The 13,561-nt window shown below is 42.2% G+C and overlaps 1 protein-coding gene across 7 annotated transcripts in view; it reads left to right on the forward strand.

Annotated features, from left to right (window-relative positions):
• The window catches only part of CCDC7 (coiled-coil domain containing 7), a 361,859-nt gene that overhangs the window by 289,705 nt on the left and 58,593 nt on the right, over positions 1 to 13,561 (forward strand). For 6 of the 7 annotated variants that reach the window (XM_075922671.2, XM_075922670.2, XM_075922665.2 and 3 more), the window contains 5 exons: positions 1,419 to 1,538; positions 2,628 to 2,753; positions 4,123 to 4,242; positions 9,807 to 9,926; positions 11,377 to 11,502. In XM_075922671.2, the coding sequence (XP_075778786.2) occupies positions 1,419 to 1,538; positions 2,628 to 2,753; positions 4,123 to 4,242; positions 9,807 to 9,926; positions 11,377 to 11,502 (612 nt within the window). The remainder of the gene's footprint in view (positions 1 to 1,418; positions 1,539 to 2,627; positions 2,754 to 4,122; positions 4,243 to 9,806; positions 9,927 to 11,376; positions 11,503 to 13,561) is intronic. The other variant, XM_075922668.2, reaches the window with a different exon arrangement.

Genomic DNA, 13,561 nt, shown 5'->3' on the forward strand with positions numbered 1-13,561 from the left:
AGCATTCCAGAGGATCCTGCCCATCAGTTCTCTGAGGGAGTCAAAGTCTGCTTTTCTGGAGTCCAGGGTGTGTATTTTGCTGCTCGCCTTTCTTTCTTTCTTTTGTTAGGACCCTGAAATCTACCATCTCATGATCACTGCAGCCCAGGTTGCCACGGACATCTACTTCCCCTTCTAGTCCCTCCATGTTTGTGAGCAGCAGGTGAAGCTGTGAATGGCCCTGGTCAGTTCCTTCAGCATTTGTACCAGGAAATTATCCCCAACATTCTCCAAAAACTTCCTGGATTGTCTGTGTACTGTTGTACTTGTCTCCCAAAAGATGTCAGGGTGATTGAAGTCCCCATGAGAACTTGGGCCTGTGATCTGGAAGCTTCTCTTAGTTGTCTGAAGAAAGCCTCGTCTCCTTCATCCATCTGATCTGGTGGTCTATAGCAGACACTATATACTGCTGTATACTGTATACTGGAGATCTGAACAATCATACTGCTCTCTTATATACAGTGCAATTCCTCCTCCTTTTCTCCCTTGCCTTTTCTCCCTGAACAGTTTATACCCTTTTATGACAGTGCTCCAGTCATGGGTGTCATCCCACCAACTCTCCTTTATTCCTGTTTGTTTCACAGGCTTCTTGCATTCCTGTACGAACACTTCAGACAACTAGTTGGTTGTCCTACCTTCTCCGTTCGAATGAGAGGTCCTCCTTTGTTGCTCTTTCCTCTTTGTGCTTTTTTCCGGTATCCCACTTCCCCAATTACCTCAGGGCTTAGGTCACCATCCCCCAACGAACCTAGTTTATAGCCCTCCTCACTAGGTTTGCAAGCCTGCCCGTGAAGATGCTCTTGTTAGGTGGGTCCCAGCTCTTCCTAGCAGTCCTTGTGCCCGAAACAAGAGTCCCATGGTCCAAGAACTCATAGCCCTCTCTCCGACACCACCTGTGCAACCACGCATTTAATTTCACAATTCAATGATCCCTACCAGGACCTTTTCCTTCAACACGGAGGATGGACGAGAACACCGTCTGCACTTCAAATTCCTTGATCCTTCTTCCCAGTGCTACATAATCTCCAGTGAATTGCTCAAGATCATTCTTGGCCGTATTGTTAGTTCCTACATGGAAAAGCAGGAAGGGGTAGAGATCCAAAAGTTTGATCAGTTTTGGAAGACTCTCAACTGACAATAAGAGAGGGTCATTAAGCATTTATGCTAAAAGACAAAGAGGCAACAGGAGCTTGGTCTCTTTGGCAGAAAGCTTCATTCCATAAGGAGTCACCAACTGCAGAGCCATTTGCCGTTATCTTTGAAAACTCATGGCTAGAGAATCCAGCTCACATAATCAAATATCTCATGTAAATCAGATTTTAAAGAATATGTAAATACAGTTTAACTATTGATACATTTAAAGTATTTTCTTGCCATAGAGAGGAAACTGCGTGAACTATCAGAAGCGAGAAAGGCTTTGCTTGAAAGTCTGGAATCAAACCTTAAAGATCTACAACAAGCACAGGCTCTAGCGTCTAGCCAACCAAGCATTATGGCTGGTAAGTACAGGGGTAGGTGCTGATCCTGCATTCCTTACTCTGCCAGAACTGCAATTTGAGTTTTATGTTCATATGTAAAGGCTTTTTGAGCCTTTCTAAAAAGAGATTAGCCTGGTTAAGTAGTGTAAGATAGACACATTATTAATATAAAGATTTGTTGTATTGATAAAGCACATAGGAAATCTATGGTCACTATAGACGGAGTGGCCACCAGGGCACCTGAGATTTTTTTCTCTTTCCTTTTCTTTGGAAAGAACTTGCTCTTCCCCATCCACACATGCTTTTTTCCAAAAGAGCTCTTTTGGAAAAAGTCTTCTTCCTTGTAAAAAGATATTTACCAATGTCAGAAAAAACCCTCTGATCTTTCGATTTTTTTTCAAAAGTAGACAATTGCACTGTGGACGTGAGTGGTCTTTTTGAAAAACAGACTTTAAAAAAAAAAAAACTCTGTATTAGCAGCGAGGAGTCCTGTGGCACCTTATAGACTAACTGAAGTGTAGGAGCATAAGCTTTCGTGGGCAAAGACCCACTTCATCAGATGCATGTATTGTAGACATAGCAGTAGTATGGAATGGAGTATGTACAAAGTGGTGTTCTACACCAGAGGAGAGTCACTTAGGTGGATTGCAGTTGTTTGTGCTTTAAAGGGAATATGTTTTCTTTTAAATGTTCGCCATTATTAGATTTCTAGCTATATCCTGCTTCAGTATTGTGAGAGTTCAGGTATACACGCAAGGCCTACATCTGACCATTCCCTGTCTTTGTACAGTGCTATAAGAGACAGTACTTAAAGTATAAGAAGGAAGGAGATTTTCTTTTATTTTGTCTATATATATTTATACATATAAAAACTAGATACTCTTTTTACTAAATGGAACATAAAAGTTTCTAAGGTTTCATTCTATTTTCTATAAGATCTTTGTTTAGATAATTGTCTGTAGCAATTGTACACTACCTGAGTAAAGAATGCTCAAGGCAGAAACACAAAAGCCCCTTTTAGTGTTCCATATTTTGTATATTTCATTTTACAGAGAATACCTATAAAATATTTTCTCTATTTAACACACAAAAACCTTCCTTTCTCTTTAGAGAGCAAAGTAGAGGAGCTAACCAAGAAAAGAGAGATTTTACTTGCAAAGCTGGAAGTAAATCTAAAAGATTTGCAAGAAGCACAGGTTTCTGCAATGGGCCAGATGGGAAAAGAGAAATTGAGTGGTGAGTGCAAAGTAAATAAATTGCAGTCATCAGGAATGTTGATGGTGGGATGAGGGGAGCAGTTCTTCCAGGATCCTCTGTGGACTCAATACTTGGACTAAGAATACAAATTCTTATACGTTCACTTATGAATACTCAGGACTAGATTAAAAAATGGGAGTTAGACTCAGCATTGCAACATCTAACATTTAGGTGCTCTGCTACTTTATGGAATTCACAGTCCTAAGTTAGGTATCCAGGCTCCTTATACAATGCACGGAGAGGATGAGGTGCCTAAGAATGTGATTTACAAAAACCAGCACACTGTGAGGAGTTGCCTAAGCTGGCTGGTAGAAAGCTGTTTCACTTTATAAAAATATGTATGTATTAATTGTGCCAGAGAAGGAATGACAGTAATTCTGTAGGCCAATGATTAGGACACCGGGAGACACAGGTTCCAGTACCTGCTGCTGTGCTTATTTAAGGTCTTCTTACAAAGTAGGACAGCTTCAGCAAGAGATTGAGACCCACTCCAAAATATAATGGATAACTAAGTAATAAGCGACTCTCTTGTAAGGTACTGGGTTCAAGTTCCTCCTAAAATTCAGGTACTGTAGGAATTGGAGCCTGGATCTTCCACATTCTGGCGGAGTGTCCTCTGTCATAGATTAAATGATGAAATTACATAAACCATAATGAATGACAAAGTGAAATGTTTGAGATTGGTAAATGACACTATTTGCAATTCATAGTGATAAAACAGCCATTGTCCAACCACTGTCTTCTTGTGGCTTCTCTTTGAGATATATATTTCAGGAGATATTGCAAAGTATAAATGTTCTGGACCTGTGAGCATCTTCAAGGCAAAATGTGAATCCAGTTGTCAACTAATAACATTTGACTCCCAAATATCTTATGAACGTTACAAAAAGATGCCCATGCTCCTAAACCTTGACATTCGTATGGAGAACATATGTAGAGTTTTACATTGATCCCAACATATTCTCCCAATCTCTTTTCCTTGGATGCAGTGGGCCAAATTACGTTAAAATATAAGGGGACATACCTACTGCTGTGGAGTGTCACCAGACATATGGAATTGAATAACTTATGTTCTGAGACCTATGTGAAGCTTCAAAATAAATTCTACGTTCTCGAAATACTAATGGCTTCTGTGAGCAGATTACTTTCCACCTTTTAAATATATTTGTAAAATTATTATGAAAGGAATTATGTAAAAAATATATGTGTACAGTCTTTTCTGGACATGTGCTACATAGCCACCTTTTAATATGAAAGAAATATCTTTGTTTCAAGTTTAGGTGGGACTGCTATATAATGCTGAAATAGAGAGCATATATATTTAATAGATTAAATAATCTCTCTGTAGAGAAAGAGAGACTACAATTACCAGACTTTAAGAAGGAAGCAAGTGAACCATCACATTTGCAGATACCAAAGTCAGTGTCATCCCTTGCAGGTCTGCAGCCAACATTAGGTGAAGTATCTGGTGAGTACAGAGTTAATATTTGTTAAAACTGCCACATATTAAATACCCCAAACGTCATTAATGCAGAGTTAAGATTCTCCAGTAGTGCCTTGTGCCCTTTAGAATATTGAGAGTGGCTAACTTTAAACATCTGGAAACCAGGAATACAAGTCCGCCCCTTGTTTGTCGGCACAGCGCGGTAGTCTGGACGCTCCGCAGTCGACATCAAAAGCTCCTTTGTCGACCGCCCTGGTAAACCTCATCCCACAATCCTTCATTTTGATGTAAATGAAGAGGGGATTTTTTAAACCGCCGCTTCATTTTCCTATGTCTACAAATCTCATCCACATGGCTCTGTCAATGGAGCCATGTAATGTAGACATACCCTATCAGAGGCTCAAGCTTGTCTGACAAATAGAAACCCACAACCTGAGTGAAATTGAATCTTGTGTCTTTAGTAATGACTGTTGTGGAACCCAGTGTGTTTCCTGCCCATTTCCAGGTAATCTTCACACCTTTTCCACTCTATATCCTCTAAGAGGTGTCAGGGAGCTACCTACTCAGATGCACCAGGAAATCAGGTATTGGGCCCAGTGCCTAGCAAAGGAAAATTGCTTCTTTCAAACTTTTCTTGGTAGAATTAGAGGAGATACCACCAGCCCTAGATTTTGCTTCCACTTCCTATTCTTCATCATCCAATGAGGGGATGGTATCCGAGAGTGCTTCCCCAGCGCTGGATGATTATACACCCATCAGGACCTGTGAAAAGAGCGTGGCATCTGCATTAAATATTAAGGTAGAAGAGGTTCGTATTTGAGGAGTTTCCCTGTGGGTGCTCCACATTAGGTTTGCCAGTACCCTACACTTGTAGCCAGAGATTTGCAGCAGCAGTACCCCCCTAGGTGGCGGTGCATGCACGGTACGCATGTCATGCTGGTGTGAGTGGTTAACAACTGCATGCTGTCAACCATCCCTCAGTTCTTTCTCTACTACCTTAGGCTTAGATTGCAACATCAGGCAGCTCTGACACATCACTCCCTGAATGACCTTTAGGTTATCTCACATTACATTATAACCTACCCTGTTTTTTTTCCCCTTGGTTCTTACCTCCATTATTTCTTTAAGAAAAAAAAATATTTAAACTCTAAAGCTCTCTGGGCAATCCTCCTGGAGATGAACTTCGAACAGCATTCCAGGCCACTGGAATTCAAATACTGCGTTACTTGCAGACTGTCTAATGCTCTTTCAGGTGACCACTCTCAGTTTATCTGCTATTTCGGCAAGTCACACAGCCCACAAAAGTGTGCATGCTGTAAAAAGCTGTCAGCTACATTTCTTGAAGCCAGAGACCTACAACTGAAATTGCTCCTGATGGGAGATATCTCTTAGTCCATCATCACACCCAGAAACTAGGTCTCCTCCATAGGAAACATCTCCAGAAGAAGTCTCTGACCAGGAATCCCATCTAGCGTCTATAAAATCTCCTTCCAAATAGCTGATGAAACACAGGCTTCAAGCTTTGCCTCAGAGACAACATCCAAAAAAGAAGCATTCCCCAGGCAAAATGATCATCCCTGGTAACAATGGCACCATCCACCTTGGACTGAGAGACACTGGGAACATCCAGTACGCAGATGCCCTGAGGGCTAAAGGCAAAAGAATTGGCAGCCCCTAATTCTGGTGCACAAGTCAAGAAAGCAGTCGTCCAGATCGGCACCTTTGACACTGAAGAAGTCAGCACTGGCCCTTTCCGAGGCGGTGTCCCCAGCCACCAGCATGCAAGTACAAGCACCTTCGACACCATCAGTGCAGACAATCACGTGCACCCCGGCACCAACCTTCTCGGTACCACCACTGCTTACAGCACATGCTGATTTAGCATTAACTTTGGTACCTGGCACACCATTATTCAGTATCAATGGTATGCCAATCCACCCAGAACCTGGGCTGATCACACCACCGGCTAGTTCAGCACAGCCATTCCCCTCAGATGAAGAAGAGGAGGAAGACATGACCTCACAGACTCCATATCACTCCTCCCCAAACCATACCAATCCCACCCAAACAGGGGCAGCTGTACCCTACTTGGCCATATTGGGACCACTGGGCATAATATAGAACCCAGTCCCAGGCAACTCCCAAATCCACAACTCTTCCCACCACAAACCTCCTTCACCTTCATCTCCATCTCAAATTGGACAACAAGAAGATGTGGATGAACCAGATGATGCAACTGGAGAAGAAGTCATGATGCTCACCCAGATGAAAATATAATGTCCCCTACCTCCTACTACTAGGGATGACTTCAAATCATTCCAGGACCTTTTCAAGAGGTATACAACCACGTATATGTAAGACATATAATCAGAAAAGGCACCACCTCCACAAGTGAAGTATAACTCAGTATCTCTCACCTCATTTGGTCCCATTACATAGAGTTTTGGATTATATCTTGGACCTCCAACAACACAGACTTGCTAGTAATTTCATCAACATACAATTAGTGGCTATGTCCATGAGGCATCATAAAATTGAGAGATACACCACATTTGCACATCCATCCTCTGAATATCTCCTTAATGGACTAAATAACTCGTTCACACTGCTAAAGCAACTTACCTCGTGTGGGACCCGAATATGTTATTGTACACACTTAAAAACAAACCATTTGAGCCTCTAACAATGTACTCCCTATTATATCTCTCAGTGAAAGTACTCTTCCTTATTGCTATCACTCCATCCAGAAGAGATGGGAAACTAGTCACCCTCATGGCAGATCCACCACACATGATATTTCAAACAGATAAAGTAATTTTAGGACCCCACCCCAAATTTCTCTCGAAAGTTAGTTTCTCCCTTTCACTTGAATCAACCTTACTCACCTGTATACATCCCAAAGCTCCACACAATCACCACACAGCTCTACACTCCCTTGACATCCAACAAGAACTCGTGTTATGCTTAGAGAGAACAAAAACATTTAGGAAATCCCCATGTCAATTTTTCTCTTCTACTGAAAGATTCAATATTTAAGCAGATATCTTAGAGCTAAGTGGATCTTTCAGTGCATACAACTATGCCATGAACTCAACAATATCTCTGCTCCCCAAACAGTTTGCATTCATTCAACCAGAGCCATTTCCACGTCATGGGCCTTTTTCAATAATGTCCCCATCACAGACATTCGCCAAGTGACTAGGTGGACATTAATCCATATATTTGCCAAGCATTACGCAATACAGCAACATTCCCCAGCAGACACACGTTTTGGGCAATCTATACTATTGACTGCATATACAGTTCTGAAAGGCCCACCTTCTACAACAAGACACTGCTCCATAGTCACCTAACATAGAGCACCCACAGGGACAGTCCTTGAAAAAGAAGAGAGGGTTAGTCACCTGGTGCTGTTACTGTGGTTCTTTGATATGGTTGTTCCTGTGGCTGCTCCATGACTCTCCATCCCTTCTGTTTTGGATTATTATGGCTATCTGAGGTAGAGAAGGAACAGAAGGATAGTTGACAGCGCGTGACAATGAACATCTGTCCAAGTTCCCACTTCTTATAAGCTTCCTTTTTGTGTTTAAGCTTGCCAAGGATTTCCCTGGTAAGCCTATGTGACGTAGTGGGGGTACTTGCTGGGCTGTGGTGACCCCTGCTGTCTGGAGCAAGACCTAGCAGGGAAAACCTCACTAGGCAGAGGTAGTGCCAAACTTGTTGAACCAGTGGCCAGACACCCCCCATGGAGAGGAACAAAGGAAGGTGGAATGCTGCCCTGGCTGGGGGGCAGGGCTGGAAGTGAGTGAGTTGGTTGCTGGCTGTCTGTGAGGACAGCCTAGGGAGAGGAGCTGGAGTTAGGGGCCCAGTCTCCCCCCAACTCAAGGGGGCCTGAGGCATCCTAGCCCAGCTCTGTGACCAGACTACATCTGTGCTGTGCTGTATCCTGGAGAGGCAATAAACTTCCTCTATTCCACCGGCTGATGCAGTCTGTTTGTGCCATTTCGGGGTGCAGGAGACGGGGAACCCCCAACGCGCCGTCACAGCCTATCTGATCGCCTACCATATTTTCTTTTCTTACTGGGCGTCATGATGGTTTCTTCCTGTGCCTCCGGTAAGGCTCCTATAAAATAACTGCCTGCTCTCCAGGATAGCTTTCCCCTTCATGATAGCATTCCAGAGGATCCTGCCCATCAGTTCTCTGAGGGAGTCAAAGTCTGCTTTTCTGGAGTCCAGGGTGTGTATTTTGCTGCTCGCCTTTCTTTCTTTCTTTTGTTAGGACCCTGAAATCAACCATCTCATGATCACTGCAGCCCAGGTTGCCACGGACATCTACTTCCCCTTCTAGTCCCTCCATGTTTGTGAGCAGCAGGTGAAGCTGCAAATGGCCCTGGTCAGTTCCTTCAGCATTTGTACCAGGAAATTATCCCCAACATTCTCCAAAAACTTCCTGGATTGTCTGTGTACAGTTGTATTTGTCTCCCAAAAGATGTCAGGGTGATTGAAGTCCCCATGAGAACTTGGGCCTGTGATCTGGAAGCTTCTCTTAGTTGTCTGAAGAAAGCCTCGTCTCCTTCATCCATCTGATCTGGTGGTCTATAGTAGACACTATATACTGCTGTATACTGTATACTGGAGATCTGAACAATCATACTGCTCTCTTATATACAGTGCAATTCCTCCTCCTTTTCTCCCTTGCCTTTTCTCCCTGAACAGTTTATACCCTTTTATGACAGTGCTCCAGTCATGGGAGTCATCCCACCAACTCTCCTTTATTCCTGTTTGTTTCACAGGCTTCTTGCATTCCTGTACGAACACTTCAGACAACTAGTTGGTTGTCCTACCTTCTCCGTTTGAATGAGAGGTCCTCCTTTGTTGCTCTTTCCTCCTTGTGCTTTTTTCCGGTATCCCACTTCCCCAATTACCTCAGGGCTTAGGTCACCATCCCGCAACGAACCTAGTTTAAAGCCCTCATCACTACGTTTGTAAGCCTGCCCGTGAAGATGCTCTTGTTAGGTGGGTCCCAGCTCTTCCTAGCAGTCCTTGTGCCCGAAACAAGAGTCCCATGGTCCAAGAACTCAAAGCCCTCTCTCCGACACCACCTGTGCAACCACGCATTTAATTTCACAATTCAATGATCCCTACCAGGACCTTTTCCTTCAACAGGGAGGATGGTCGAGAACACCGTCTGCACTTCAAATTCCTTGATCCTTCTTCCCAGTGCTACATAATCTCCAGTGAATTGCTCAAGATCGTTCTTGGCCGTATTGTTAGTTCCTACATGGAAAAGCAGGAAGGGGTAGAGATCCAAAAGTTTGATCAGTTTTGGAAGACTCTCAACTGACAATAAGAGAGGGTCATTAAGCATTTATGCTAAAAGACAAAGAGGCAACAGGAGCTTGGTCTCTTTGGCAGAAAGCTTCATTCCATAAGGAGTCACCAACTGCAGAGCCATTTGCCGTTATCTTTGAAAACTCATGGCTAGAGAATCCAGCTCACATAATCAAATATCTCATGTAAATCAGATTTTAAAGAATATTTAAATACAGTTTAACTATTGATACATTTAAAGTATTTTCTTGCCATAGAGAGGAAACTGCGTGAACTATCAGAAGCGAGAAAGGCTTTGCTTGAAAGTCTGGAATCAAACCTTAAAGATCTACAACAAGCACAGGCTCTAGCGTCTAGCCAACCAAGCATTATGGCTGGTAAGTACAGGGGTAGGCGCTGATCCTGCATTCCTTACTCTGCCAGAACTGCAATTTGAGTTTTATGTTCACATGTAAAGGCTTTTTGAGCCTTTCTAAAAAGAGATTAGCCTGGTTAAGTAGTGCAAGATAGACACATTATTAATATAAAGATTTGTTGTATTGATAAAGCACATAGGAAATCTATGGTCACTATGGACGGAGTGGCCACCAGGGCACCTGAGATTTTTTTCTCTTTCCTTTTCTTTGGAAAGAACTTGCTCTTCCCCATCCACACATGCTTTTTTCCAAAAGAGCTCTTTTGGAAAAAGTCTTCTTCCTTGTAAAAAGATATTTACCAATGTCAGAAAAAACCCTCTGATCTTTAGATTTTTTTTCAAAAGTAGACAATTGCACTGTGGACGTGAGTGGTCTTTTTGAAAAACAGACTTTAAAAAAAAAAAAAAAAAAAAACTCTGTATTAGCGGCGAGGAGTCCTGTGGCACCTTAGGCTGTGTCCAGACTCAGGGGTTTTTTCGTAAAAAGTAGCCTTTTTTCGAAAAAACTTCACCTGCGTCTAGACTGCAGCCGCGTTCTTTCGAAATTAAATTGAAAGAATGCGGCTTTTCTTTCGACGGTGGTAAACCTAATTCCACGAGGAAGAACGCCTTCTTTTGAAAGTGCTCTTTCGAAAGAAGGCGTTCTTGAAAGCAAACAGGCTTTTTAGAAAGAGAGCATCCAGACTCACTGGGTGCTTTCTTTCGAAAAAGCAGCTTGCTTTTTCGAAATTCCGTGTGCAGTCTAGACTCTCTCTTTCGAAAGAGGCTCTTTCGAAAGAGGCTTGCAGTCTAGACATAGCCTTATAGACTAACTGAAGTGTAGGAGCATAAGCTTTCGTGGGCAAAGACCCACTTCGTCAGATGAATGTATTGTAGACATAGCCGTAGTATGGAATGGAGTATGTACAAAGTGGTGTTCTACACCAGAGGAGAGTCACTTAGGTGGATTGCAGTTGTTTGTGCATTAAAGGGAATATGTTTTCTTTTAAATGTTTGCCATTATTAGATTTCTAGATATATCCTGCTTCAGTATTGTGAGAGTTCAGGTATACACGCAAGGCCTACATCTGACCATTCCCTGTCTTTGTACAGTGCTATAAGAGACAGTACTTAAAGTATAAGAAAGAAGGAGATTTTCTTTTATTTTGTCTATATATATTTGTACATATAAAAACTAGATACTCTTTTTACTAAATGGAACATAATAGTTTCTAAGGTTTCATTCTATTGTCTAAAAGATCTTTGTTTAGATAATTGCCTGTAGCAATTGTACACTACCTGAATAAAGAATGCTCAAGGCAGAAACACAAATGCCCCTTTTAGTGTTCCATATTTTGTATATTTCATTTTACAGAGAATACCTATAAAATATTTTCTCTTTTTAATGCACAAAAACCTTCCTTTCTCTTTAGAGAGCAAAGTAGAGGAGCTAACCAAGAAAAGAGAGATTTTACTTGCAAAGCTGGAAGTAAATCTAAAAGATTTGCAACAAGCACAGGTGTCTGCAATGGGCCAGATGGGAAAAGAGAAATTGAGTGGTGAGTGCAAAGTAAATAAATTGCAGTCATCAGGAATGTTGATGGTGGGATGAGGGGAGCAGGTCTTCCAGGATCCTCTGTGGACTCAATACTTGGATTAAGAATACAAATTCTTACACGTTCACTTATGAATACTCAGAACTAGATTAAAAAATGGGAGTTAGACTCAGCATTGCAACATCTAACATTTAGGTGCCCTGCTGCTTTATGGAATTCACAGTCCTAAGTTAGGTATCCAGGCTCCTTATACAATGCACGGAGAGTATGAGGTGCCTAAGAATGTGATTTACAAAAACCAGCACACTGTGAGGAGTTGCCTAAGCTGGCTGGTAGGAAGCTGTTTCACTTTATAGAAATCTTCTTGGACTGAGCCGTCAATTGAAAGATCTCATCTTTTATGACATCTTTGATGAGCAACTAAACCAATCCTGGATCAGCAGAGCCAATTACAGATGTCACATAAAAGGCTGCCAACTGCAGGTGCTGTATGTTCTTTTCAGATCCTCCACTTTTCCTGTAATATCTGGATACTCTGGCTCTCAAAGTAATTAAGAGCCTGTATAATGGTTTATCGCCAGGACAAACTGTCCTTAACTAGAGTTTCCAGATCATTGGGAGATATGCCGTATGACTTGATATTGGCCTTAAGTTGTCTTTATAGTACTTATATTGACCACCGATAGAGCGCTTTCCATGAGCAAGCTGGCGATAAAAGACCATCTTTGGTATTCATGTATCATCCATCCTCATAACATGACCGATCCAGTGAAACTGTTTGTTCATAAGCATTGCTTCCATGCCCATGACACCACACAGCTTAAGAACCTCCTTATTAGGAATTTTGTCCCACCAGTTCACACGGACAATCTTTCTCAGACAATGCATATGGAACTGATCGAGCTTGAAAACATGGTGACGATATATTGTCCATGACTCCGAGCCATACAGCAGGACATTCAAGACAACTGCCTAATAAACCGCTATCTTGGTATGGAGTTTAATACCATGGTCATTCCATAGGCGTTTGGTCAGTTTTCCAATGGCAGCACTGGCTTTGGCTAGTTGAGCAGATACATCATGATCCACATTTATGCTAGAGGACAATACAGTTCCCAGGTAGCAGAACTTGTCAACAGCCTTAAGGACTATACCCACAGCAGTAATCACTGGAGTTCTGGGCCCTTTCCAGACAGGCTGAGGCATAACTTGTGTCTTCTTGAGGCTCACTGAGAGTTCAAAATGGTGAGCAGAAGTGACAAAGCGATCAAAAAGCTCCTGTGAATCTTTCACTGAATAAGCCAGCAATGTACAGTCATTGGCAAACAGAAGGTCACGAATAGTTGTAGTAACCACTTTACTGCAAGCCTGGAGTCTCCGGAGATTGAAAATACTGCCATCTGTTTGAAACTGAATAAGTATGCCCTACGTGCAGTCCTTAAAAGCAACTAACAGCATAATTGAGAAGTAGATGTTGAATAGGAGAGGAACCAGGGCACATCCTTGCTTTGTACCATTTGATATTTCAAAAGGTGCTGAGGTGTTTCCATCATCAAGAACACAACCAAGCATGCCATCATAGAGAGACCAAACAATGTTGATAAATTTTTCAGGACAACCAATTCATCCAAGTATTTTCCAGAGCCCATTTCTGTTGATCATGTGGAATGCCTTGGTCAATTGATGAAAATCACATAGAGGTCCTGATGTTGCTCTCTACGTTTCTCTTGTATCTGTCTGGCTGTAAATATCATATCGGCAGTGCCTCGACTGGCACAGAATCCACACTGGCATTCAGGAATAATACCATATTTAAACACATGTAGTGAGAGCTGATTGTTAAGAACGCAGGCCAGGATCTTACCAGCTATAGAGAGCAGAGAAATGCCCTGATGGTCATCGCAATATGCACGGTCACCTTTCCTCATATATATATTTACAATCAAGGCATCTTTGAAGTCCTGGGAGACTAGCTCCTTCAATACTTTGTGGAAATGTTCAGCCCAGTGGTCAAGGATTTTAGCATAATCCATGATCAAAGTGAGGCCATCAGCAGAGTGCC

This window comes from Pelodiscus sinensis, chromosome 2, assembly GCF_052426305.1.
Source record: "Pelodiscus sinensis isolate ZL-2025 chromosome 2, ASM5242630v1, whole genome shotgun sequence".
NCBI lineage: Eukaryota > Metazoa > Chordata > Testudines > Trionychidae > Pelodiscus > Pelodiscus sinensis.